Source organism: Oenanthe melanoleuca, chromosome 7, assembly GCF_029582105.1.
Source record: "Oenanthe melanoleuca isolate GR-GAL-2019-014 chromosome 7, OMel1.0, whole genome shotgun sequence".
Lineage (NCBI taxonomy): Eukaryota > Metazoa > Chordata > Aves > Passeriformes > Muscicapidae > Oenanthe > Oenanthe melanoleuca.
Window position 1 is genome coordinate 23381628 of NC_079341.1, and position 23665 is coordinate 23405292.

At 40.4% G+C, this 23665-nt stretch overlaps 1 protein-coding gene across 1 annotated transcript; it reads left to right on the top strand.

Annotated features, from left to right (window-relative positions):
* Positions 1-60: 60 nt before the first annotated feature.
* ERCC3 (ERCC excision repair 3, TFIIH core complex helicase subunit) lies at positions 61-19575 on the top strand. Its single transcript, XM_056496291.1, has 15 exons — positions 61-177; positions 272-477; positions 1253-1489; positions 2115-2164; positions 3051-3186; positions 3396-3560; positions 4546-4750; positions 5736-6050; positions 7196-7380; positions 9786-9988; positions 13342-13438; positions 13614-13731; positions 14862-14980; positions 18179-18331; positions 18682-19575. The coding sequence occupies exons 1-15, from the start codon at positions 159-161 to the stop codon at positions 18814-18816; spliced, it is 2343 nt and encodes a 780-aa protein (XP_056352266.1). The 5' UTR covers positions 61-158; the 3' UTR covers positions 18817-19575.
* Positions 19576-23665: the final 4090 nt, after the last annotated feature.

Genomic DNA, 23665 nt, shown 5'->3' on the forward strand with positions numbered 1-23665 from the left:
GGCCGGGGTGTGGCGCCGCCCGTGCCCCAGGCCCCGCCCCGCGCCCGCCCGCGCGTCTCCCCGCGGCGGGGGCGGCCCGGGAACAGAGAGCCGGCGGGGTCTCGTCCCAGCTCCGCGCGGAAGTGACGCGCGGGCGGGCGCGGCGCGGCGCGGCGGCCATGGGCAGGAAGGAGCGCGGTGAGCGGGGCCGGGGAGCGGCGCGGGCCGGGCCGGGCCGGGCCGGGAGGGGGGACCCCGGGAGCGCTCCTCACAGCTCCCGCTCTGCTCCCAGAGAAGAAGAAGTCCAAGAAGCGCCATTACGATGACGACGAAGACGATGAGGACGAAGGTGCCGGGAAGGAGCCGCAGGAGGCGGTGCCGTCGGCGGCGGGGAAGCAGGTGGAGGAGAGCGGCACCAAGGTGGACGAGTACGGCGCCAAGGACTACCGGCTGCAGATGCCGCTGAAGGGCGACCACAGCTCGCGGCCCCTCTGGGTGGTGCGTGCGGGGCGGCGGGGCCGCTGTGTCCGGGGGCCGGGGAGAGCGGGACTGCAGCGGGGTGTGCGGGTGACAGCCTGGGGCTCGCCCGCAGCGGGGCTTGATGTGTCCCTGCGGAGCCCGGGCAGTGCCAGGGATCGCTCCGGCCCCTGCAGCCTCCAGGCGGGGTCGCGGATGTGCTGCGGGCCGGGCTGTAGAGCAGCGCGGTGGCTGGTGACACGAGAAGGATCTGTGACTGCAGCGACACACAGCAGGGCTTGTATGTTGGAGTGAAACGGCTTTGAGACAGGCTGGCCTCAACTTCTGTGCTGGTGCAGTTTGTTTTCTCTACCCTTTGGAAGGGGACGTCTGTAAACTTGCCCAGGTCTGGCCAGTGGTGCAGCATCTGGGCTGGTTTCCCAGCCAGAGTCTGCAGGTGCTTGTCAGAGGGCTGTACAGGCACCTAGTGCTGTGACACCCAAGGGCTGTTGTTCATTCATTCATTGTGTGGAAAATGAGCAAGGAGTTTTCTTGTTCCAGGGGAATGGGGCTGGAAGCTTGCCTCCACTCAAGCAATTTCGTTAGTATTAAAAGAGAAGGAATACCCCAGCATGTCAGTATGGAAAAACTTTATCGATCTGGGTGTCTTTTGTTCATAGTGCCTTGGAAGGAACATGGACAAATCAATGCCTTGACCATTTTCAGAAGACAAAAGATATGTTGTCTTGTAACTTCATTATGAGATTCAGTTCCACTAACACTGTTGTGCCTTCAGCATTTGTTTTTATTTCTGTAGGCTCCTGATGGCCATATATTTTTGGAAGCCTTTTCTCCAGTTTACAAATATGCACAGGACTTTCTGGTGGCCATTGCTGAGCCTGTGTGCAGACCCACCCATATTCACGAGTACAAGCTGACTGCTTACTCCCTGTATGCTGCTGTGAGTGTGGGCTTACAGACAAGTGACATCACCGAGTATTTGCAGAAACTCAGCAAGACTGGTGTCCCAGATGGGATAATTCAGTTTATCAAGGTAAGGCTGTTTTACTGACATTGGAAATACATCTGTTTCTACTAAAGAATTCCTTTCTTGCTGCCTCTGCCTAATTGATTTTTTTATAAAATCATTCATCACTTTTAACTGTCTTATTCTTCTGTCATTGTTTCAAGAGAAAATTATTCTTTTTTTGTCTTTTTGCATATGATATTTCTGCACACATACTATTTTCATAATATATCTTTTGTGGGATTTATAAAAGGTTCATTTAAGTATCTGTGTAGATAATTTCAGCCAGTACGACTTGTACATGTGGAAAGTTTCCTCAGATTCACTCTGAAGGAAAATAGAGTGTGGGAAGCAATCTGTAATAGTGGGGCACTATAAGAGTAGCACACATATCCTGCAAGTGTGTTCTCAGTCTTGGAAACAGTTTGAAATTTAGTATAAAACACAAGTATCTGTGCCTGATCTTCTGCATGAGATGATGTGAGCATCTTCTGAAAATACCTTTTCAGCTTTGTTCTGTGAGCATAACAGTAGTGCAAATAAATGTTTTGTGATGAGGTGCTTCCCCACAAAGACCTAAAGCCATTGCAGTGTTTGGTCCTAAACATGGACTCTCTCTTTTGCGTGTTCCTGATGACTGCTCTCTTTGTAGCTATGCACCGTCAGCTATGGGAAGGTCAAGCTGGTTCTGAAACATAACAGGTAAGTGGCTTCTTCCTCAGCTCTTGTGGCTGGAAGCCCTCTAAATGCACACCTAGTGAGTGAGTGAGTGCTCTCAGGAGCTCTGGAGTCTCACAGATGCCAGCTGAGTGTAACAGCTCTCAGGTATCACTTTTACAGCTTTTGGAAGTATTTAATGTGTCAGCTGTTGAATTGTGTTTGGGTGAAACCTGAGCTAGCACTGATTATTGTCACATTTTTAGAAGTAGGCTACAAGAAGTAGCTTGTTTCTTTATTGCTTGGATTTGCAGTATGTCTTTGAGGTTTTCAGATTATCTGGGAATGATCAGTGGCAAGAGGTGGGTGCTTATGTCTGTGTTGAATCTGATTTGTTTTAAAGCTAGAGGATAATGCTGGAAGGGGCCTGGAGAAGTCAGCAAATATTTAAACTGTGATCTCCAACCAGCAGCATCACTGATGAATCTCCAGGATGTGTTAGTTTTAAATTTTTAGGTGGTTTGTGTTCTGGAGGTTTGGTGTTTTGTCTTTTGGGCTTTTCTGGTGCTATGGACTGGACTTGAAAAGACCACATCTGGCATTTTCACAAACTCACTTCAGTCACAAAACAATTTACTTCATTATGTGTGACAAATAAGACTTGTATGTGAGAAATCTGTGTGGGCATTTCTGCTGGAGTTTGCCACTTGTGCTAGGTTAGAGAGCATGAAGGGATACATGATGCTTTTGGTGTGAGGCATCTTTTAAAAGTTTTTGTTGTCATAATGTCTTTATTAGCAGCCCAAAGATTGGATGCTTGAGAGTGCAGCAGCTATTGACAGCTATGCATTTAATCATCTATTCCACTCTTCCTGTGAGGTATTCAGTTGATGAGTTCATAAAAATTTTTTCCTTTATTCTTTAATTTTAGGTACTTTGTGGAAAGTACCCACCCTGATGTCATCCAGCAGCTTCTGCAGGACCATGTAATTAAAGAATGTCGCCTGAGAAACGCTGAAGGTGAAGAGACAGAGCTCATTACAGAGACATTCACAAGTAAATCAGCGGTATGTCCAGCCATATTCTAAAATTACTGCAGTGACTGGAGGTAAACTCTTGAGTAGTTTAGAGTTGCTATTGTTTGTTTGTTGTATCAGCTTCATTCTGCCAGCAACAAACTCTGGGCTCTTTAAGGAGCCCAAATTGGGGGGAAGAGGAGAGCCAGAGTGTGTCTCTAGTGGAACCTTTGGTGAAAATTCATGTTTCTCTATTTCAGATTTCCAAATCCAGTGAAGGTGGACTTGGTCCATCAACTTCACAAGGAACAGATGCTCAGAATAAGCCAGATGTCCCAGCTGACTTATTTGAGTTTTATGAACAGATGGACAAAGATGAGGAGGAGGAGGAGGAAACGCAGACAGTGTCTTTTGAAGTCAAGCAGGTATGAATATTGCACAGAAGCACCTAAGCATGAGAACTTACTTGGAAGTACTGCAGCTCTTTGTTTGGTAGAGGAGATCACTGGAAGTCATTAACATTTCTTTCCTTTTACCTTCTAAAGTTTAGAATCTTAGAGGGTGGCAGTCTGGTTTTTGTTCCTTCCCAGCCTGCAGAGCACAGTGCCCACAGGCCAGAGGCTCCAGGGACTTAGGGAGGTTCCCATCACATGTGGCTGAGTATTACTTAGTTCAAAACAAGAATTCAGTGGAGGGCTACTTTCAGAGACCTTTTTTTTTTTCCTTTTTTTCCCCTCTTCCTTTTGTTGTGTAATTCATGATTGCAGAAGGAACTCTTTCTTGGTAGTTCCAATTTCATCACTTGAGAAGGTGAGCTGGAAGTTGGAGCACAGTCCTTGCTTGACATTCAGAGAGTTTCTATAGAACTTCTCAAGTTGTTTTTGGACTTGGTGATTCTAATGATGCCTTAGTGGGGGAAAAAGGAATTTTCAAAAGGATAACTTGGTAGCTGTTTTATTTATTTGAAAAAAGCCAACCCAAACCAACAACCTGTTGTTGACTGATTCAGTCTGTCCTTGTCTTGGAATAACTTCCATACAGGGTATGGAGGTTTTCAGGGTGACAGATGTGGACCTTTGTGTAACATAGAGTGTTTTTTTCTTTCTGTTACTGAACTCTTCGTTGCAGGACTTCAGGGTGTGGTTTAGTCATTGCCAGGTAAGCAGCAATCTGAGCCGAATGTGTCATGTGTTTCCGTCTGCCTAAAGAGCCCTGTCTATTAACTGTTGTTCAGAGTGGTGGGGTAATCAGAAGTAAGGTTTCTGGAATAAGCCTTAGCTCTTGCAGACTTCAGAAGCATAAAAAATAAATGTAACTTCCCTTGGTACTATGTAACCTAGTTGTTTCTAGGGAAAAAGAATTAACTCGCATGTGGAGAATTTGTCAGCTGAAGCTTTGTTTCCTCTTCAGGAGATGATTGAAGAGCTTCAGAAGCGTTGTATCCATTTGGAGTACCCTTTGCTGGCAGAATATGATTTCAGAAATGATTCTGTGAATCCTGATATCAATATAGATCTGAAACCTACTGCAGTCCTCAGGCCCTATCAAGAGAAAAGCCTGAGGAAGATGTTTGGGAATGGACGAGCCAGGTCTGGTGTTATTGTCTTGCCATGTGGTAAGTTTCTGTGTTAGTACTTGGACAATTTGTTCTTTATTTGCCTGTAGTAAAGAGAATTCCAAAGGTGAGAGCTGCCTGGATTTCAGACAGCAGCAGAGACTGTTCTGGTCCCAGTGTGCAGAGTCCTGGTGGTTTTTATTGAGCTGGTGGTGAAGAAGTACTGCGGGATAGCCAGGTCACAGAGCTGTTGGTGTACTGGCAGGGGCTGGGGAGCAGCTGTGGGACCTTCACGCTGCCACTTGTGCTTCCCACTGTATCCTCTGCCACCTCTGCTCATCTTCCCGTGACATGTAAAGCTGTTGGCATTGGAATTTGTTCCTTGGTTGGAAACAGGGAAACTGGGGGGAACTGGGAGTACAAAGGTGGCATAAAGGGGTGTCCAAGGAAGAAGAGAGCTTGTGTGCACAAGTGCTGGGCAGGGGAGTTTGAGGAAGAAATGAGGAACGTTATGACTGAGACAGCCTACAGAAAACAGGGGGAAAAGGAGCAAACAGGATATTGTGTGCCAGTGCCCTCAATACTGGGAGAAGAACATGTACATGGGACATGTGATGAGGGCCTGTGTTTAAGGGTACTGGGAGAAGTGTGAAGGATGGGAAGATTTAAAGCCTTGCTTTGTGGGGGAATGTGAAACTGGCAGAGATAGAGGAATAAAGCACCACCCTTAGGGAAGCTTTCTGTCGCCACCTGTAATTTAACATTCTTTTGAAATTAAAAAGCATTAAAATAATTGCTCCTAATTGTCAAAGCCATCGTTTACAATTTTCTTGAGGAAATGCAGTTGCATCTTGTGGACAATCCAGCTGTATTTTTAAGAAGAGAATACTTGATCTCTTTAAGACTATTGTAGCAAAGGAACAACAAAGAAATCTTTGCATGATTTCATATCCTCTCATGGTTTTCCATTGCTCTTTTGTTTTGTTTTCCTCCTACTCCGGTGGTGTCTGAGAGATGAGTAATGAGTGTGACTCCTGCCCTGCAGGTGCTGGCAAGTCTCTGGTGGGAGTGACAGCCGCGTGCACTGTGCGCAAGCGGTGCCTGGTGCTCGGGAATTCCGCCGTGTCCGTGGAGCAGTGGAAGGCCCAGTTCAAGATGTGGTCCACCATCGACGACAGCCAGATCTGTCGCTTCACGTCTGATGCCAAGGACAAGCCCATTGGCTGTTCTGTTGCCATCAGCACGTATTCCATGTTGGGGCACACCACAAAACGCTCTTGGGAAGCAGAAAGAGTAATGGAGTGGCTTAAAAGTCAAGAGTGGGGCCTTATGATACTGGATGAAGTCCATACCATCCCTGGTAAGGAAAAGGTGTGCAAACCTTCCATGTTGCACACATTGTTAATGTCCTTCTGTTCTTGTAGAAATAGTGTTTTTTCAGTGTTCTTCTCATGACTAATGTAGTGAGTAAACCCATGTGCTCAGGGTTTTGAGACATGTAAACTGCCTTGTTCTACCTTTTTTTTTTCCCTGATACTGTATTGTTTACCTGATCACTGGTTTTGTGAAATCCTTCAAATTAGACACTGTGTTTTCTGTAATAGCAGTGAAAAGTACAAGTTCCTCCATGTAGGTTGATAAAGTGCTCTTTAAATACCTGAATTCCATTTGCATAATTTTGCTGTAGACATATTTGAACAGGAGAGGACTTAATCTGCCTTCTTCTCTTAAATGCAGTGGCACTGCAGGCCAGCTTTTAATATCTGTGAGTTACCATAGTGATTAACATCCAGAAATAACTGTTGTCTTTGAAATTGCTATGTAATTGAGATCTGTACTACTGGAAAGCAATAATGTACTATTAAAGTGTCTGTGGAATAATCCTGGCTAAAAAAACCCACCCACAATTCTATTAGCTGTTTTTTCTTATTCTTATTTGAATTTATTTTGGTGTCTGCAGAAGTAATGGATTTCAGAAGTAGACCTTGGTGATTAATTGCCATTTTATCAAAGTAGCATAGTGCTGGCACTGTTCTGTCACTTTTGCTCTTGCTTGGTTTTCTAGAAATGAAGCTGTAGCAACTTCTCTATGATCTTTAGCAATACTAAAGATGAGTAATTCTGCCATATCCTGCAAGTCCTGAATGTGGCAGTCAGCCAAGAATCCTTGTGTCATAGTTCTTGCTAGGAAATAATAGAGATCCAAACCAAGCCATGTAACCTCTGAATATATTAACTTTCTCTTGGGGAATGGGAAATAATAAAGATGCCAGAAGGTTTACTGGATTTTCAGAGTACAGTTGGCAATGCAAAGTAAAGCTGCAATCACGTGAAGTTTTGCTGTAACACAGATTTGTTAGGAGTGTGTGTGCAATCGGGTGCGATTTCCCAATGCTGTGCTTGCCTTGTGTTCAGGAGTTGATGAAAATGTCTTTTAAAGTTGCAGTATTTATCTTCTAAAACCATTCAGGAAGGTTAACAAAAAATTTGTCTTGGATTTCTTAGCAAAAATGTTCAGACGTGTGCTCACTATTGTACAAGCTCACTGTAAACTGGGGCTGACTGCTACCCTGGTCAGAGAAGATGATAAAATTGTTGACCTGAACTTCCTGATCGGACCAAAGCTGTATGAAGCCAACTGGATGGAGCTGCAGAACAATGGCTACATTGCTAAAGTCCAGTGTGCTGAGGTGATGCTCTGCTTTTTGGTACTATTAGTGTTTATTTATTACGCTTGTAAAGTTGAGAAAAACTCTTGTGTTTCTTATAACAAAGAAGGATGGTAGAAATGTTAAAACACATAAGAAAACACGTGTTTATTTCAATCCTGAATATAAGAGGGTGAAACTTGAAAATGTAGGACTGGATCTCACAGTTTTTTCCAGTATAAAGCTGTGACCTCTCTGCTCAGCATATGGATGAGAGGTAAATGTGGTATCAAAAGAAGTGAAAATCTTGGTTTGGTTTTCTTTTTTTTTTTTTTTTTGGTCTGTTGTTTGTGGGGATTTTCTGTCTTTGTTTGCTGGGTTGGGGCTTTTTTTTTTTTTTTTGTCTTTTTGTTGTTGTTATTGTTGTGGTGGTTTATTTTAAGCCTGTCTTGCTAATTTCATGCAATTTTCCCTAGCTCTGGTACTGGAATGACAGATGCAGGTCAGCTGTTCTCCTTTTGAACACTATGCAAACTGGACATTGTAGAAGGAAAAAACCCCACTGTTTTGAACTCATAGAATGCAAGTGAAAGGCATCTAGAAAATAACTGTTGAAGGGAGAGTGACCAGTCCTCATATTCAGATTTGCACTTAGGCACTTTGGTTAGTTCTGCTGTGCAAGCAAAATTCTCATTCCCTTACCTGCCATTTAGTCATTGACAAATGAAGCATGGGCTACCTTTTGTTCTGAATGATGGGAAAATTCTGCATGTTTATATTCCTTAGGCCAATGCTTTGAACTAACATCTGATGACTCTACCAAAAGCAAAGAATAAAAAAGCCCAGTGTTGAGTCCAATACGTGCACAGCTGCTTTGCATATTTGTTTGGATTTCTTTGAGGATCATGAATCAAATTGTTTTATTCCCCTCAGCCAGGAAAGGTGTCTGGCTCACTCTTTAAGTGCAGATCTTCCCAGGTGGCTGGAAAGAGCAATGCTGCTGTCTCATAGGGCAGTTCATGGTTGTTGTAGGTGTTGCTCTTTCTCTGCTCTAAAAGAGAATAAGCAGCACAGTTTAAAAAGTTATGCAAAGTTTAAAAAAAGACAACAAACCTGTTCTTTACCTGTTCTTTCAGAGTTTTGTAATTTACAAATAACCTCTGAGCAGCCATAGTAAGTCTTTGGATTGGAGTGCCTGTCTTGGAAAATGTAAGAATGAAAATATCATGGGGGTGAGAAGCACATATTATCTATTTCCTAATCCAGAAGAGAGTGCACATATGAAATACATGTGTATGCCATGCAGTCAGAAACATTGAGCAATAGACAAAATCTTTTACTGCAGTCAAATATTCAGTATTTGTATCTCATTGTCACTTTGATGTAATTGTCTTCTGGTTCAAGAGTTCTAAGTCTTTCATGTAGACAGCCCACAATAGCAACAGAGACTATTCAGTGCATGAAGTTATTTTTAATGTACTCAAAGCATCGTCTGGCATTTAACTCACTGGAGAAAATACTTTGAAACAGAAAATTATCTTATCAGTAGACAACAATTCATGTCATTTAAATAAACTCCTGTAAATTGTCATTAACTTCCTGAGCTGAATGGTGGTTATGAAAGAGGCTTTTCTTTGTGGTAGTTTTTTAATTTCTGTTGTGCAATGATATGAGGGAATAACCTATGTACAGCAGAGTGAATGTTTCCTAAATTATGTGCCCTGTGGATAGTGTCAGATGTTATCAATAGTGTCACTTAATTGGCTCACACTTCACAATTTCTTCTTTTTTCATGCTAGGAAAAAATAGAAAAAATAAGCCTAGGATTATTGAAGTACTGTGGTTGTTATTTACATAATAGAATTGCTTAGGTATCCTGGGCTGATGTTATTGTCTGTTGAAAACTTTTAATCAATCCTAGTGTTTTGCAAGTTCTAGACTCAATAGCTGTTAAAATAAAGGTCACTCTGTGGATATATGAAGAAAGATGGGTGAATTTGTCCTGTAATGAAGACTAAATGTGTCTCAGCTTTCAGAATATGGATGAAAATTACTCTTTTTGGGAAAAAGCTTTGACTGCTGTGAAAGGGAGACTACACAGAGAGTTCATTCTCTTAATTACTCTTTGTAAGAAGTCGTAGCATTCAGTAAATTAAGTATGAGCATAAAGTAACTTATCTTTCAGTCTTGTTCAGTCCCACTGCCTATTTCTTTCATGGATCTCAATGCCAAAGCATTTTGGGAAAAACAGATTTTAGCGGTGCAGGAGATATCACTGACTGGTAGCTTTCATTTTAGTACAGAAATGACTGTTAAAATCTGTGACCTGCACTATACAGAAAGTCCTAATGCGCTACCATCCCCTAATATCTTTTCAATTCCCACTGGGATTAAATAAATAAATAACGGAGTGCTACTTTTTTTGTGTGTGTGTTTTCTAATTGTAGGTCTGGTGCCCGATGTCCCCTGAATTTTACAGAGAATATGTAGCTATTAAAACAAAGAAAAGGATACTGCTCTACACCATGAACCCAAATAAATTCAGAGCCTGTCAGTTCCTGATTAAGTTTCATGAGCGACGGAATGATAAAATCATTGTCTTTGCTGACAACGTGTTTGCACTGAAGGAATATGCAGTCAGACTTGGGAAGTAAGTGTTCACAACCAGTGATGGCACTGTTGCTTTCCTCCTTCCATGACCATTTCCTCACAGCTTTCAGTAGTCTTGAATATTTTGTGTAACGGTGTAACTCCAGTCCTCCTGCATAAAAATCTCAGGAGGGTATTTTTGGATTGACCTTATTAGCACTCCAGCATGATTTCAGTGTTTGAAAAGAGTCTCTGTTTAGCATTTGTTTCAGAAAAGTTTACATCCAGAATTTTGTGAAAGATTTAGTATTTTTATTTTATTTTAATTAGTAAAAGCCAGTGGAAAATTGAGGGGCTTTTAGACATATCACTAGATATAACTGTTTCTTTGGTGGATGGTACCTTCCCCTGCCTCTCTGAGACAAAGGTTTTCAAATATATACTCTGTGGATCTTTCAAGATGTTCTAAGATGCAGGGCCTTCCTCTCCAGGTTCTCAAAAGGTCTTACCCTTGTCTAAAAAAAGTAAGACAATCATTTTGGGATCTGTGCTGTACTAGTGCATTACCTAGAACTGCAGTAATTGTTTAATCAACTAAAGGACATTTCTCCCCAGAGCTCATTGGTTACCTTAAATGACTCTAACGTGAGTACAGTTACAGGAGGTTGTGCAAACAGGGTTTAATGAGGGGTCAGCATCAGTCTGTTGGTAGGATTTGGGGAGGGAGAGTTTGTCAGGATCGAGCATAGAGCAATTACTACGAAACATAACCATGTAAACTAGCCTCATCCTTTCTTTGACAAACACAAATAATGCCTTGCTTGCTGGAAGCTGTAGGGCATTTTGATGGTGTATGATTTCATGTCTAGGAATTTCAGCAGTACTCCTTTGCAAAGCCACAAACAAGCCTTACACTTTCCAAATTTCATGATCAGTTCTGACTGCAGTTTAAGGGGCCGTGCTATGCTGGCATGTCAAATAGCAAGCAGAGCTAATGGTGCTGGATGAATTCCAACACCCGTGGTCTCTTTCATCATTTTTTTAATCTGTCTGGACAGAGATTAGCTGTAATGATGCCTCTGGAATGTCTCTAGCAGTGTTCAGTGCACCACAGACAAAGCCTTAAGCACAGGCGATGCTGTGGTGGGGGGATGCTACAGAGCACAGCAGTTATAAGTGGAGTAGATGCTGTGGAAGCATGGCAGGAAAACCAGTTGAAAAAATAGTAGGTGGCCCCTTTTTATATTCTGGACTGAATTCTGTGTTTCTCACATCATTTATAGAGCTCCAGGTTATCCAGCTCTTGGAAAGAAAGGAGGCTTGCAGTGCTGGACAAAGGTGGTGAGGAAGCCTTTGTTTTAAGCAGAGAGTTTTGTGTCAGTTTGCTGTGAGCCGGCTAAACCTGTTAGTTGGTGCAGGGCAGGAATTCCATGTGTGCAGACAGAGCAGCCTGGGTACAGCAGGAGTGCAGTGGCTGTGTGCCCAGCAGGAGCTCAGCTCCCTGCCCTTCTCATGGCCTGGCAGAAGCGTGCGGGCTGGGTGGGCTCCCACGTGGGGGAGAGGTGGCCACGGTCCGGCTGCCTCTGCTGGCTCCTCCCTTGAGCCCCTTGCCCTTGCCTGGTGGGGAACCATCCGGGAAAGACCATGCACATGACAGGAATTATTGTGACTGCAGTTTTTGGGGCCAGAGAATCCAAATTTGCTTGGCTGACTTTCCCTCTGTCATGAGTCTGTCATCCAGTGTAGCATAGCTCATGTACTGATGGGCTTTACTGGTGTTAGGAATATGTTTAAGTCCTGTTTCTGAAGGACTGTGCCTCTGTGGTTTTGTCAGTTATGTCAGTTAATGGGAGAGGAGTCTATCTTTGCAAATGTCTTTTTGCAGTGATGAAAATGAGTCATTAAAAAAAATCCATTTAGCACTTAATGTTCTAGATTTAGAAAAGTACTTAGGAATGCCAGTGAATCACTGTCAAGTAGGATCTGGGCAAGTTAAAATGAAGGATTGATACCCAGGAGTTCAGGATTTTTCTGTTCTTAATACAAAAAGTGTTTGAATGCCTTCTTAGTGGTCTTAAGAAAAGGAAGGCTCAAAAATGCTTTAGTTTGAGTTTAAATCTGCCATTTAACTTCACAGTTTAAATACTACATAAAATTTAAAATAAGATATTACTGAATGCTACTAATTGAATAATGAAGGAATTTTTTCATAGTTGACTCATTTGTCACTTTCATTTTTTAGCTGTTTTTTTTAATAGTCTTCTTAAATACACTAAATAGAATAATTAGATTAGAGATGACTAGGACTGGAAAAAACCCTGGAATAAATTTTATAGTAAAGAAAGCAAGACGAGCCAGTGCACAGGGATTAGTTGATAAGGATAGAAAACCTTAGTCCTGTGCACTGCCATGATTATGTTCAGCTACCACTCATGTATGTGCAATACTAAATGGAAAATTGGAGCTTGGTTCCTTGTGTTAGAAACAATTTATGGAAATGTGAACAAAACAGTAATTGGGAAACTTAACTCCTATTGTTTGGAGATGTTTGGTAACCAGTGTTTGAAAAAGTAATGCAACAGATGACAAAGCTGTGGCAGTGCTATCCTGCATGCAGTTCCCTGTTTTTGCATGGGCTTTGCTCTTTTTAACTTTTTGTTTTTTTAACTATGCATAGGCAGAAATAAAACAGCCAGACACTGGAAAATTCATAGCAGTCCAAGTTACTCTTGAGTCTGTGAGTGGCTGAGAGTTTGTGTGAGCCTTCAGGATTGAGACATTAAACGTTCCGTGTAATTCAGTGGCAAACATTAAAAACCGTAGGTGAAATGCCACTGTGAGCTGCTCATGAAATGTTTGAAGATTTTTTTTTTTTTCCTCATTTCAGTAGTCCCAGAAGGTATTAGAAGGGGCAAGAGGTTAGCTTTAAAAGCAAAAATAATTTTCCCAGAACAACACCCAGCAGCCCCTTTGAGACACCCAGCATATCCTTGATAAAGAAGCCTGTATTTTCAAATGTTTAAATAGGAAGCAAAGGTTGCAGCTGTAAATGTGCTAACTCAGTACATTTGAGGAAAAAAATCTCTTTAACAGCTGCCTTCAGTCTTTCATGTAGGCTTAGCAAATGTATTCAGTCTGTTGATATACAGCTTCATTGGTGCACATAATTGCAAAGCATTTGTAACTGTCAGAATTTCTTTCTGGCTGACTGGGTTGCTGCAGAGGGTTCCACAAACCCCTGGGCAGCTGGCATGAAGAGCCAAACAAGCTAAAAGTAAACTGAAATCGGTACCAAAATCTCGTTTGTTTTCGTATCTGCTCAAATGTGTCCTGCACTCCCTGCCATGGTGCCTCACAAGAAATGAGTGAGAAATCTTGAATTTATTTCATTTGTATATGTTGTGTTCTTTTCAGACCCTATATCTATGGTCCTACTGCACAAGGAGAAAGAATGCAAATTCTACAAAACTTCAAGCACAATCCAAAAATCAACACTATTTTCATTTCCAAGGTGAGGGGGTACATTTGCTGTGTCCTTGTGCCTATCTTTGGAGTGAACTTTAGGAGTCAGTTGCACGTGCATGGTGTGCAAAGACAGCTCACAAAGAAAGCTGTGCTTTGTGTTTAGTGTTGGCTGGGGAAATGTGGGAATGACAGACTGCTCAGAGGGTGCTGCTCTGTTGCAGGTGGGGGACACGTCCTTCGATCTGCCGGAAGCCAATGTTCTCATTCAGATTTCATCCCACGGTGGGTCACGAAGGCAGGAGGCTCAAAGGCTGGGACGAGTGCTGAGAGCCAAAAAAGGTACAGGAGGTGGTGGCTGGGCTCTGGGCCTTGCATCATAGCAACTTAGAGCAGGAGAAACTGCATGTTAATGGTGTTTCTTCATACTGTCCTTGCATTATGTTTTAGTCAGAGAATATACCTATATACCTGTGAATAAAAATAGGTCTGATGAGAGAACTTCTAAAGGACAAAAAAGTCTGAAAGAAAATGGACTTTCTGTTCTTTGGCAGTTCTCTCATTTTTTCATTCCTTGATATTTTCTTCATTTTTTTGATTCTTGTGAAGAATCATAGTATTCTAAGAAGCAAGCCTCTAGAAATCACATTTTTGGTACTGTAGATCACTTGCTTTTAAAAACTGGATTTGGTTTTTGACTAGTGTGTTTTTGTAAAACATGGCCAAAGGAATTATTTTTGTTTAGAACCATTACTCTTAAAATACTTTCTACTCAGACTTAAGGTCTGCATACACTTATTTTATGTGCAGTTTGTGCTTGTTACAGGTAAGGCTTTGTTTGAAAATGCAAACAAAACCCATGTTAGTGGATTGACAAAGTCTTACTGAAACCCTGGGTTTAGAAAAGAGCCTTATTACCAGGGTAACACACCTTAAGGACTGTAATGTCAAAAAAATTTATATACAGCCTGGTATATGCTGGTCTTCAGATAGTACTATGAATTCTTAGCTAAGTATATTTGTTTCACTTTTTAAATCAAAAAACACTGCAAACTCTAGTTCACTTGGATAAAACTTTTCCTTTGTCTTTTTCTGTTGAACTTTTTTGACATGCACTGCAGTCCTTGTTCTTGACATTTCACTTCTTGACATAATAAACTTAAAAACAATTTTCTGCTGCCTAGCAGAATAAAGCAGCAGATTCTTCTCACCTGTATGATTGAGTTAGTCTATGCTTCCTTTTCTATTTTTATCTTTTCTCCTATCCTCAACCTATTAAGAACAAAAGTAGGAATTTCCATGCTATGTCAATCAATTTCAATTTCAATCAAGCTCTGGGTGCAGCTAAACAATGCAAATAATTTTTGTGGGGGCAAGTTACTTAAGTACCTGTTTTCAGTATTTATTCCTTGGTTGGTCTTTGTTGCAGTGTTCCAAATGAAACTAATCACTGAGTGCTTTTTGTCTCCTAGGCATGGTTGCAGAGGAATACAATGCCTTTTTTTATTCCCTTGTATCCCAAGACACTCAGGAAATGGCATATTCAACAAAAAGGCAACGGTTTCTTGTAGATCAAGGTTATAGCTTCAAGGTAATTTGTTCCTTCTATTTATTTTGCTTGAGGCCAAATAATGTAATTTTCATATTGTTTAATGTTAGTATTCGGTCCAGTACTTGAAAATTCCAGTTGTGGAATGCATTAATGAATGTTTTTCTTGCAAGTGAGAGCTGCTCCGGTATTGTTTTATCATCTATATTATTGTGAGGAGATACAAGTAGCTTTGTACAGGAAGGGAAGTGTAACTTCAAACCAGGCACCCTGCAGAGTGCAGTGCATGTTCCTTCGTGGTTGGTTTATGTTTGTTCTGTTCAGTTGTCCATCTGTGCAAGCCTCCCATTATACACTGGCACTGCATGAAGCAGTGTTGGGTCTTGTCAGAATGGGCAGCAGCAACTTAGACAACTTGCAAAACTTTAGAAGTGACAATTTTCAAAGAGCTCCAGTCTTAGGCCAATATTTCTCTATGTCATCTTCCAAACATAATCAAAGCTCCTCTATATTATAGATCACATGGTGTATCTCATTAATTTTTCTTTTAATACATGGATTGCCCTGGAGGCATATCTGTTAAGCTGTAAAGGCAGCAGAATATCATTACAGCTCTTGGGTTTAGATAAATTATTCCTTTGAAAAACTGGAGCTTGCTGCTCTTATTAGAAACCTTCCCAATGAGAAGCAGTGCTGAGGAGAATGAAAAATAAGGCTCCCACATCTGGCTGTTCAAGAGCTTGTCTGTGTGAGGCACCAGTATGGGACATCCCCCTGAACTGCTGCACTGGAGCAAATCACTGCTCTGGAAAGAGCAGCCCATTAAAGAGTGCTTTAAACAGAGCTGTCATGGTCTTTTTAGGTGAAAGCTTTGTTTCCCTTTGTAGTGAATCTGTTTCAACAAACTTGTAGATCAGTACTAAGCTGCAATTAATTACAGCAAATGCATCTGTGTGGCTATAGCAAGCCACAAGATTAGAGCAATCCCTTTACTTATATTTGAATGCCCTGGATTCTACAACTAAGAAAGAGGTTAAAATAGAGGGATTTAATTTTGCAAGGAGGGAGCTCTTAGTCCTAGGAACTTTGGTGTAATGTGGGACAAAAGCAGTGCAAGTGGCCAGCTGAGTATCTGGAGCAACATTTTTGCTGACCAGTACTGGAATGTTCTTTATTTGCAGATTAGAAACAAAACATTAGAATATCTATTTTGTTCTGTTTGCCAAACTTAGTCATAGCTGGCATCAAAGAATAATAGGGCTGAAAGAAACTTCCAGAAAAACAGCTATTGTGTTTCTTCCTTCCAAGCAAGGATGAACTATGTGTATGCCATTCCCAGTAGATAGCTGCTTTCTTAGTATTCCAAATATGGAGACTCTACCTCTTCTTTAGGTAATTATTTCAGTGGTAATGTCCTGTCCTTCAGAATTTGTGTTCCTAAATAACTAAAAATTCATTACTAGTTTAAAAGAGTAACAGTTTTCACTTTTTGTTTAGGACTTACTTTCTTCTTGCCATCTCTCAATAGCTTTGTTCTCTGCCTTTTATCAAAAAGAGAACTGAAATAATAGGTTTTTGCTAAATCCACTTATCTTGTCTTTGCTTTTTAAATACCAGCCTTATTACATACGATTCACTGCTTGGAGTGTGCTGCTAGCTGGTTTGTTTGTTGTTTTTGGTTTTTTTGTAAGCTAACCAGTTGCCCTTGCTACTGTATTATATTTTTATTTAGAGACCAAACATAGGATATACTAAATTTTAAAACAGTAGCAGAAGAATTCTGTATATTAAAGAATTGGGGGTAACTTTTAAACAGAACATCAGTTGAACAGCTTAAAAGATGATGCAGTGGGAATTCTTTCCATTCTATGAATCATGCTAGCACTGTTTTGCAGCCAGAGCTGGAAACAGGCAAATTCAATTTAAAATGGATTTTTGTGACTCCTTTTTCTTTATTTTTGAGATGACCCTCCTAAATAAACAAGGAGTATCATGGTGTTCCTTTAGCCGTGTAGGACTGATTCCTTCCATGAATAGATTCTTCAGGCTTGGATATTTTCTCAGAAAAACATCCTTTTTCAAACTAGAAATTCCCACAAATAAGAGCCCACATTCATTCCAGTGTTTCCCTACCCCATTTTTAAAAAACTGTACTTGGCAGTTTACCTTAAACTTTATTTACAGTGTTTCTGTGATCTGCTTCAACCCAGACTGCTGAGGTAATTAGTTTCTAATTGTATTGACTCAAGAGGTAAGCAGAAAAGATGAGGAGGGAAAACACTATATAATCAGTGGTTGAATTAAAATGTCTTTCTCAAAGCCTTGTCAAGTTGGTAACAGTGGGAAAACTGATTATGTATAAGCATAGGCTTACAAAAAGCATTTAACTACAGGGAAAATCTTGTGAAATTTTCAAAATAACTCTGGTTGAGAAAGTAAGCTGCCTGTTGCAAAGCTTTATAACAGAAGCTTGAGATCTTTTCAGTTCTTCAGAAGAGGAGGTTTGTCAGCTGATGGAGCCCATGGCACTGCATTGCCAGTAGGGCTGGCACATGTGCCCTGCATCCACAATTACCAGATGAGTTACTGAGAATTCCAAGGAGAACAAACCTGAACTGAAGTTATCCAGTGTTTAAGTACTCAAAGTCTGGAAGAGTCCTTTGCTCTGTGGCTGATGCTCTGTTGCAGGTTGCTGCACTGTCTCACAACAGCTGTATATCTCAATTTGTTAGGTTTTTTTTCCCATTGTCCTGAGTGCTTCTTGCTAAAATTCTAAGTCTCTGCAGAGCTAGTGGATTATTTCTGTTAAATATAAAACACTGTTTCTTAAACTAGGCAAATCTAGAGTGTACAGCATGACACTGATCTTGCAGTAAGTTGAATACATATCTGAGTCATATGTGCTTTGGTCAGGTTCTTGGCCAAGCTGGTATAAACAGTGTTTAGCTGACATGCTCTGTCCAGAGCTTTTCTTTCTTCTTTTCCATTTTTTTTTTCCCCCACAAAGATTTGTCTTATGCATTTCCAGCTGGAATATAAAAGAGATGTGTGTATGTACATGTACATCACTTAGCAAGATTTTCTATGTGTCTGTGCTATCTATACTGTGAGGTTGTTCCAATTACTAGTAAAAGTTGAAGGCAATTCCAACAGGATATGGAATCAAATACTTGTCTTGGTTTTGAAAAGCTAACAGTGAGGAGGAAGAGCCCTCACCTTGTAATGTGCTCTGTTTCTTAGGTGATCACAAAGCTGGCAGGTATGGAAGAAGAAGAACTTTCATTTTCAACCAAAGAAGAACAGCAGCAGCTTCTCCAGAAAGTCCTGCAAGCATCTGACCTGGATGCTGAGGAGGAAGTAGTTGCGGGAGAATATGGTTCAAAGTCAGCTCAGGTAATGAAGAATTCTTTGAAAAGGATGACCACAGGGACAGAACTGGACCATTTCATTTCCATCCAATTCTAAATGTGATGTTGTTATTGATGGCCTGGTATCTTTGTGAAACATTAGAGAATAGATTTATTTTTTTAATCTGCATTAGCCTTTAGCTATTGGAATATTTCACTTGTTGGGCACTCAGAAGAAATTAGACATGGAATTCATGTCCTTCTCCGTCATATTTGAAGGAGAAGGTAACAGATCTATTGTTACAGATTTTGAAGTAAATCTTTTAAGTCACATGGAATGAAGATATTTTGAAGCCTCTGATCACACACTAAGCACTCTCCTCCTTGCACTTGCAGGTGTCCCGTCGTGCAGGCACCATGAGCTCCATGTCTGGAGCAGATGACACCGTTTACATGGAATACCACTCCTCACGGAGCAAGGCGTCTGCAAACAAACACATCCACCCCCTGTTCAAACGCTTCCGGAAGTGACATCCTTCACTTGGGCGTCCTGTTCAAACTGTGGATCCAAGTACTTGTTCCTGGAGTTGAAATTTGTGACAGGACCTTTAAAAGACTCTTTTATATGTATCTGTATAGCCACATAATTACTTACCAATGTGTGTGCTCTCATAGGTGAATGGGAAAGCAAAGAAGGACCTAAATCTCACCATGAAAATATTTCTAGGAACTTTAAGCTACAAATATGTCACAGTACATACTTTCTTGTGTGGCACTGTGCTCCTAGTCTTGTGCCCTCATTTCCTCATGGCCAGAAGGCAGAAGCATATTGGCCACTTCATTCAAGAGAAGTACTTGTCTGGTTTTCAGGGTAATTAATAGATTTTATTTTTATCAGCTGAAGATGCTTTTTCAGAAGAGTCCTGAAAAGGTTTTGTAAATAAAGTTTGTACTGATGTTTGAAATATTATTTATCTGATTCTTGTGTCTGCTCAACAATATACTGTTCTTCAAAATGCTTAAATAAAATCATTCAGTGAGCTGAACAAATCCTGGGAGGAGTACTTTACATTATATTTTTAAACTGAGAGCTAATTTATACTTGTGACTTTACCTGTATTAAAATTCTATCACATTGGTAAGAAATACTTTAAAGTTTGAAGACAAGAAGAAAAAGGGACTGTCTCCAAAATAAACTCAAGGAAAGCATTAGTAGTAAATACAAATGAATTCTGTGCTCATTTTTCTGATTTTTCTTGCTACGGTTGAGAAGTTGATCAAATAAAAGCTGTTTCTCATTATTTATATTCTATGCAATAAAACCTTTGTAACTGCTAAACAGCGCACTGTCACCACAGAGCTTATTACTGAATCAAAAAGCATTTTGACTTCTCACAAGGTGAGTTGGAAGAATGTGTGCAAGAAAGATTCCTTAGTTTGTTTTTTTAAATGAAGACTGCATTATAATTCTAGAAAATGATAGGAGAAATGGCGGTGGTTTGTGGCAGAAGAATGCAGAAGAACTGTTATTTTGCTGATTGTTTATAGAGCTTTAGGAACAACATCTCTTGGTTGAAAATAGGTTGGTATAAAGGTTTACCTTACTGGAAGGAGCATACATGGTACAGCTATTCTGGTTGTATGACAAATGTGCTTTAGAAGAATGCTGAATTCTGTTTCCTACTAGCATGAATTCACAAATTGAGAATGTAGAAATAATGGAAGCATTTAATAATTGAGAACAGATGGTGCTTGGTTTTGGTCTCTATCAGAATCAGGTAATTTTTAAAAAGGGAACTGATCTGCTTCAGTTTAAACTTTGTTTAGGCTCTGAGCCCTACCCTGTAACACTTGATTCTTCCTCTTGTGCTAAGTCTTCTGTCTCACAACCTGGAACCAGCCATGGCAGTGCTTGAGTGGCTTATACAGAGAAGATAATTGTGCAGTATTCTAGTGCTGATTTCCTCTCTCTAGTTTAAAGTGCTATTTACTTCTAATAGTAGTTTGGACCAGCTCTACTGGCAACAGTAAGTAGCAATATGGTAATTTAGTATAATGGGAAGGGCCTGTGACAGAGGTTTAGCTGAGCAAGATAGGTAGTGTCCTTCTGCATATTTCTCTCTTTAAAAGCTTTATTAATTACTTTGAAACGAAACTACTCTCCACCCTTCATAAACATTAAAAAAACCACAACCTACCAAATGCAAATGGCTTAATACTGATTCCTATAATTGTGGATATCACTAGTAGCAGCTGGATTTAGGACTGCTGCAGTTCATGTGTAGTAAATGATGACTAATGATCTCACTCCTCGAAGTAATGTCTGTGTGGGATGTAGTACATTCAGCATCAAGTAAAGCACAATAATTTTACGAGGTATGAATGACTCCATGCATCAGTGATAGCATCTTGGTATTCAAACTTTAGAATTCATTACGTTGATAAGATTAAGTGTGGTAATTACTGCCTTCTGTTACTCCAGGCTGTAGCAGCAAGTGTCAGACTGGTGCATTTACTCACTACAGCTGAGTTGCTGCTGCATGTGGCAGCAACTGTACCATAACAGGGTTGGGCAGATGGGTCACTGAGGAACTGCACTCTGGCAATGCACCCAAGGGTCACAATAGACAGCTCCAGATCTGTAATCCCAGCCCTCTAGGAAACTAAATTGTCCACAAAAGAGCAGATAGTTTGGCAGAACTGTGATTCAGATTATGAGTGATGCCAGAGGCAGGTGAACTCAGGGGTAAGTAAATTATTTCTTGGAAGTCTGTGGATAGAGGAGGTGTGATGTTCTTGGATGTCATTCAGGTTTCCTTGCTGGAAGAAAAGCTTTTTCTCTGTTCCCTGGCCCCATCCTTGCTCTGGATTCCATACTAAGGAGACTTAATCTTCTTCAGGAATTGTCTTTTTTAATTGCTGTTTGTGTGTCTGATAGGCTACAATACTGAAGCTTCTGTTAATGTGTCCTTCCTTCTTGTGGCAAACCAAGTGTCCATATGAAGATGTTAATGCTTGAAGAGTGCTGCTGTTACTCATTAAAATGGCATTCTGGACTAAAAGGGCACAGTGATGGTGGGGTGGCAATTTCACAGTGTTGCAGCTCACCAAAGCACCCAACTACAGCCCATTTCTGTTTCCCTGTCCCCTTATGCCTTCCTGATGGTCGTTTTTTGTAACGCCATATTTTCCTCTATGTGTTCAAAAACTCTGGACTTCAAGGCAAGTAGTTCTCAGTATAACTTAGTTTCATATGCCCTAGGAGGCAGAGGGCAAGGATCTAAATCTATAAGTATTTTGCCAGTAGAGCTGAATTCTTTACAGTTGATTCATGGGGTTTTTATTAAAGGCTGAACAGTAAGTCACGGTGGCATTGGCATGCTTGTTCTGCTTTAAATATCTTCTTTTTTGTACAATATTCAATTAGTATTTAGCCTGTGAAGTTCAAATTTGTCCTGTTTTCAGGAAAAAACCCAGGAATTTAGAAAACATTTAAAGTTAGAAAGAAGTAACTTCACAACTTGATCTTTCAGAAGATGGGTTTGAGGACAGTCAGAAAAGGCAAAAATTATGACTATCTGTATGGCTTTTTTAGTGAAAAAGTTTTAAACTACACTGAAAATTTTTGCTTACATTTCTGACATTGCAGCCCTTTTTCAGCTTTTCTTTGCAAATGTTGTGAAAAACGTATCTGGGTAGTCTTGGGCAAAGTTAAACACCTCCTACCAAATCTCTGTTATGTCAATAAAATATAGTTATAAATGATTTATACTTGTAGCTATTTCAACAGTTATGTACAACATACAGTACCATATTTATTATACTGGATATAATAAAATTCAAATAATTACAAACCAGATATAGTCAAGACTGTTGAAAGGTGAGAATAATTTAAAGAAAACAGAATTCCTGGTAAGATGATAATGTAACCATTGACTGAATACCAGAGTTATTGACACAAAGAGCTTCGATTGAACTTTGTCAGAGTTCATGCAAAGAGAAGGGCAAGTTTAAATTTGATTTAGAAATAACTAAATGAAGGTAACAAAGTACAATTAATCAGACCATTGGAGGGTCTAGACTGAGAGAAAGCAGGACTGTGGGTTTGAAGACAGATTATCCAAAAATAATACATAATTTAAATTATCAATAAGCCAAGTTTAGTTTATACTGTGATCTTGTTACATAGCAAAAGTTAACTAAAACTGAAGCATGTCTGCTGTGAAGGGGCATGTGCTCCAACTTGTTTGAAATAACAGAAGTCCCAACTGACTTGTTACATAAAACATATTTTCAGACTCCAAGGACCAACAGGCTAGGACAAACGTAATTGTTTAAATTTAAAGAACTCTGAGTGTGTTTCCGAGTCAATGTTAAGATGCCTGATAAATATATGTACTGGTAGGTTGTACAAGTAGGAGAAAATATTTATCTTTTAAGTCACATAAATGTGTTTTGGTTGGCTTGTGCTGATGGCATAACTCCTCCCTTCTTTACGGTTTAGTGGCTTTATGTGGATTGGAAGGAGGTTTTGTATAATGGCTACAATACTCACCATTATTCCTGGGAATTCTGTGGCACTACTACTGGGCTTCTGTTACCTGAAACAAGCCTGTGTTCATATTTGGGAGGGCAATGGGACTGGACAACACTAACCTCTCCACCACCTTAGGTTGCCCTTTAAACCTTTCACCCTCTGCTTATCTTTCAAATGTTTGTTGTCTCCTCTCCTTTACTCTTCCTTTCTCTTTTTCAAGTCTGTTCTAGGAAACTCATTTCAGTTTCATCTGTCTCTTGTCATGTAAATTTTGGTGTTTACTCATAATGTTGGCTACTGAACATTCTGCAGTTTGCAAGTTTGACCTCCAACTCAAATTCTGCAGTAGTAAGGATATGAAGTGTGTCAGTAAAAGCAGGAAAATTAGTGGCACAAATGTACACTAAAACTCTAATTTGAAAGTCAAACAGAACCACACAATAATGATCTGGCACAGCAAAGAGAAGAGAATGGTTTAATTACACATTTCATGTTGTGGTAGCCCACATGTATTCACTCACATTCATAAATATTCCCTTCCTGTATTCAGCTATTGAACCACCTTACAATTGGGCTCTTGTTGTCTGGAGTATTCTTTTTGTACAGTTTACATGGAAAAAGAAACTTGTATCTGCACTGACGGGTTGCTATGGTATTACTGATAATTACTGTAGAACAATGTTTTAATAGTGCACCACAGCTGCATCTGTTAGTGGCTCTGAATTTCTACTCCCTCTGGCAAACTGCCTAGAAATATCTATTATTTATAAACATTTTTTGCCCACTGATCATCAGACCTACCTCTGGGCCACCACCTGCACTACAAAAAAATTGTTTCTGTGG

Coding starts and splice junctions, on each gene's coding strand:
- ERCC3 (XM_056496291.1), top strand. Junction 3,187..3,395: donor CATTCACAAGTAAATCAGCG/GTATGTCCAGCC, acceptor TCTCTATTTCAG/ATTTCCAAATCCAGTGAAGG. Junction 18,332..18,681: donor ATGGTTCAAAGTCAGCTCAG/GTAATGAAGAAT, acceptor TTGCACTTGCAG/GTGTCCCGTCGTGCAGGCAC.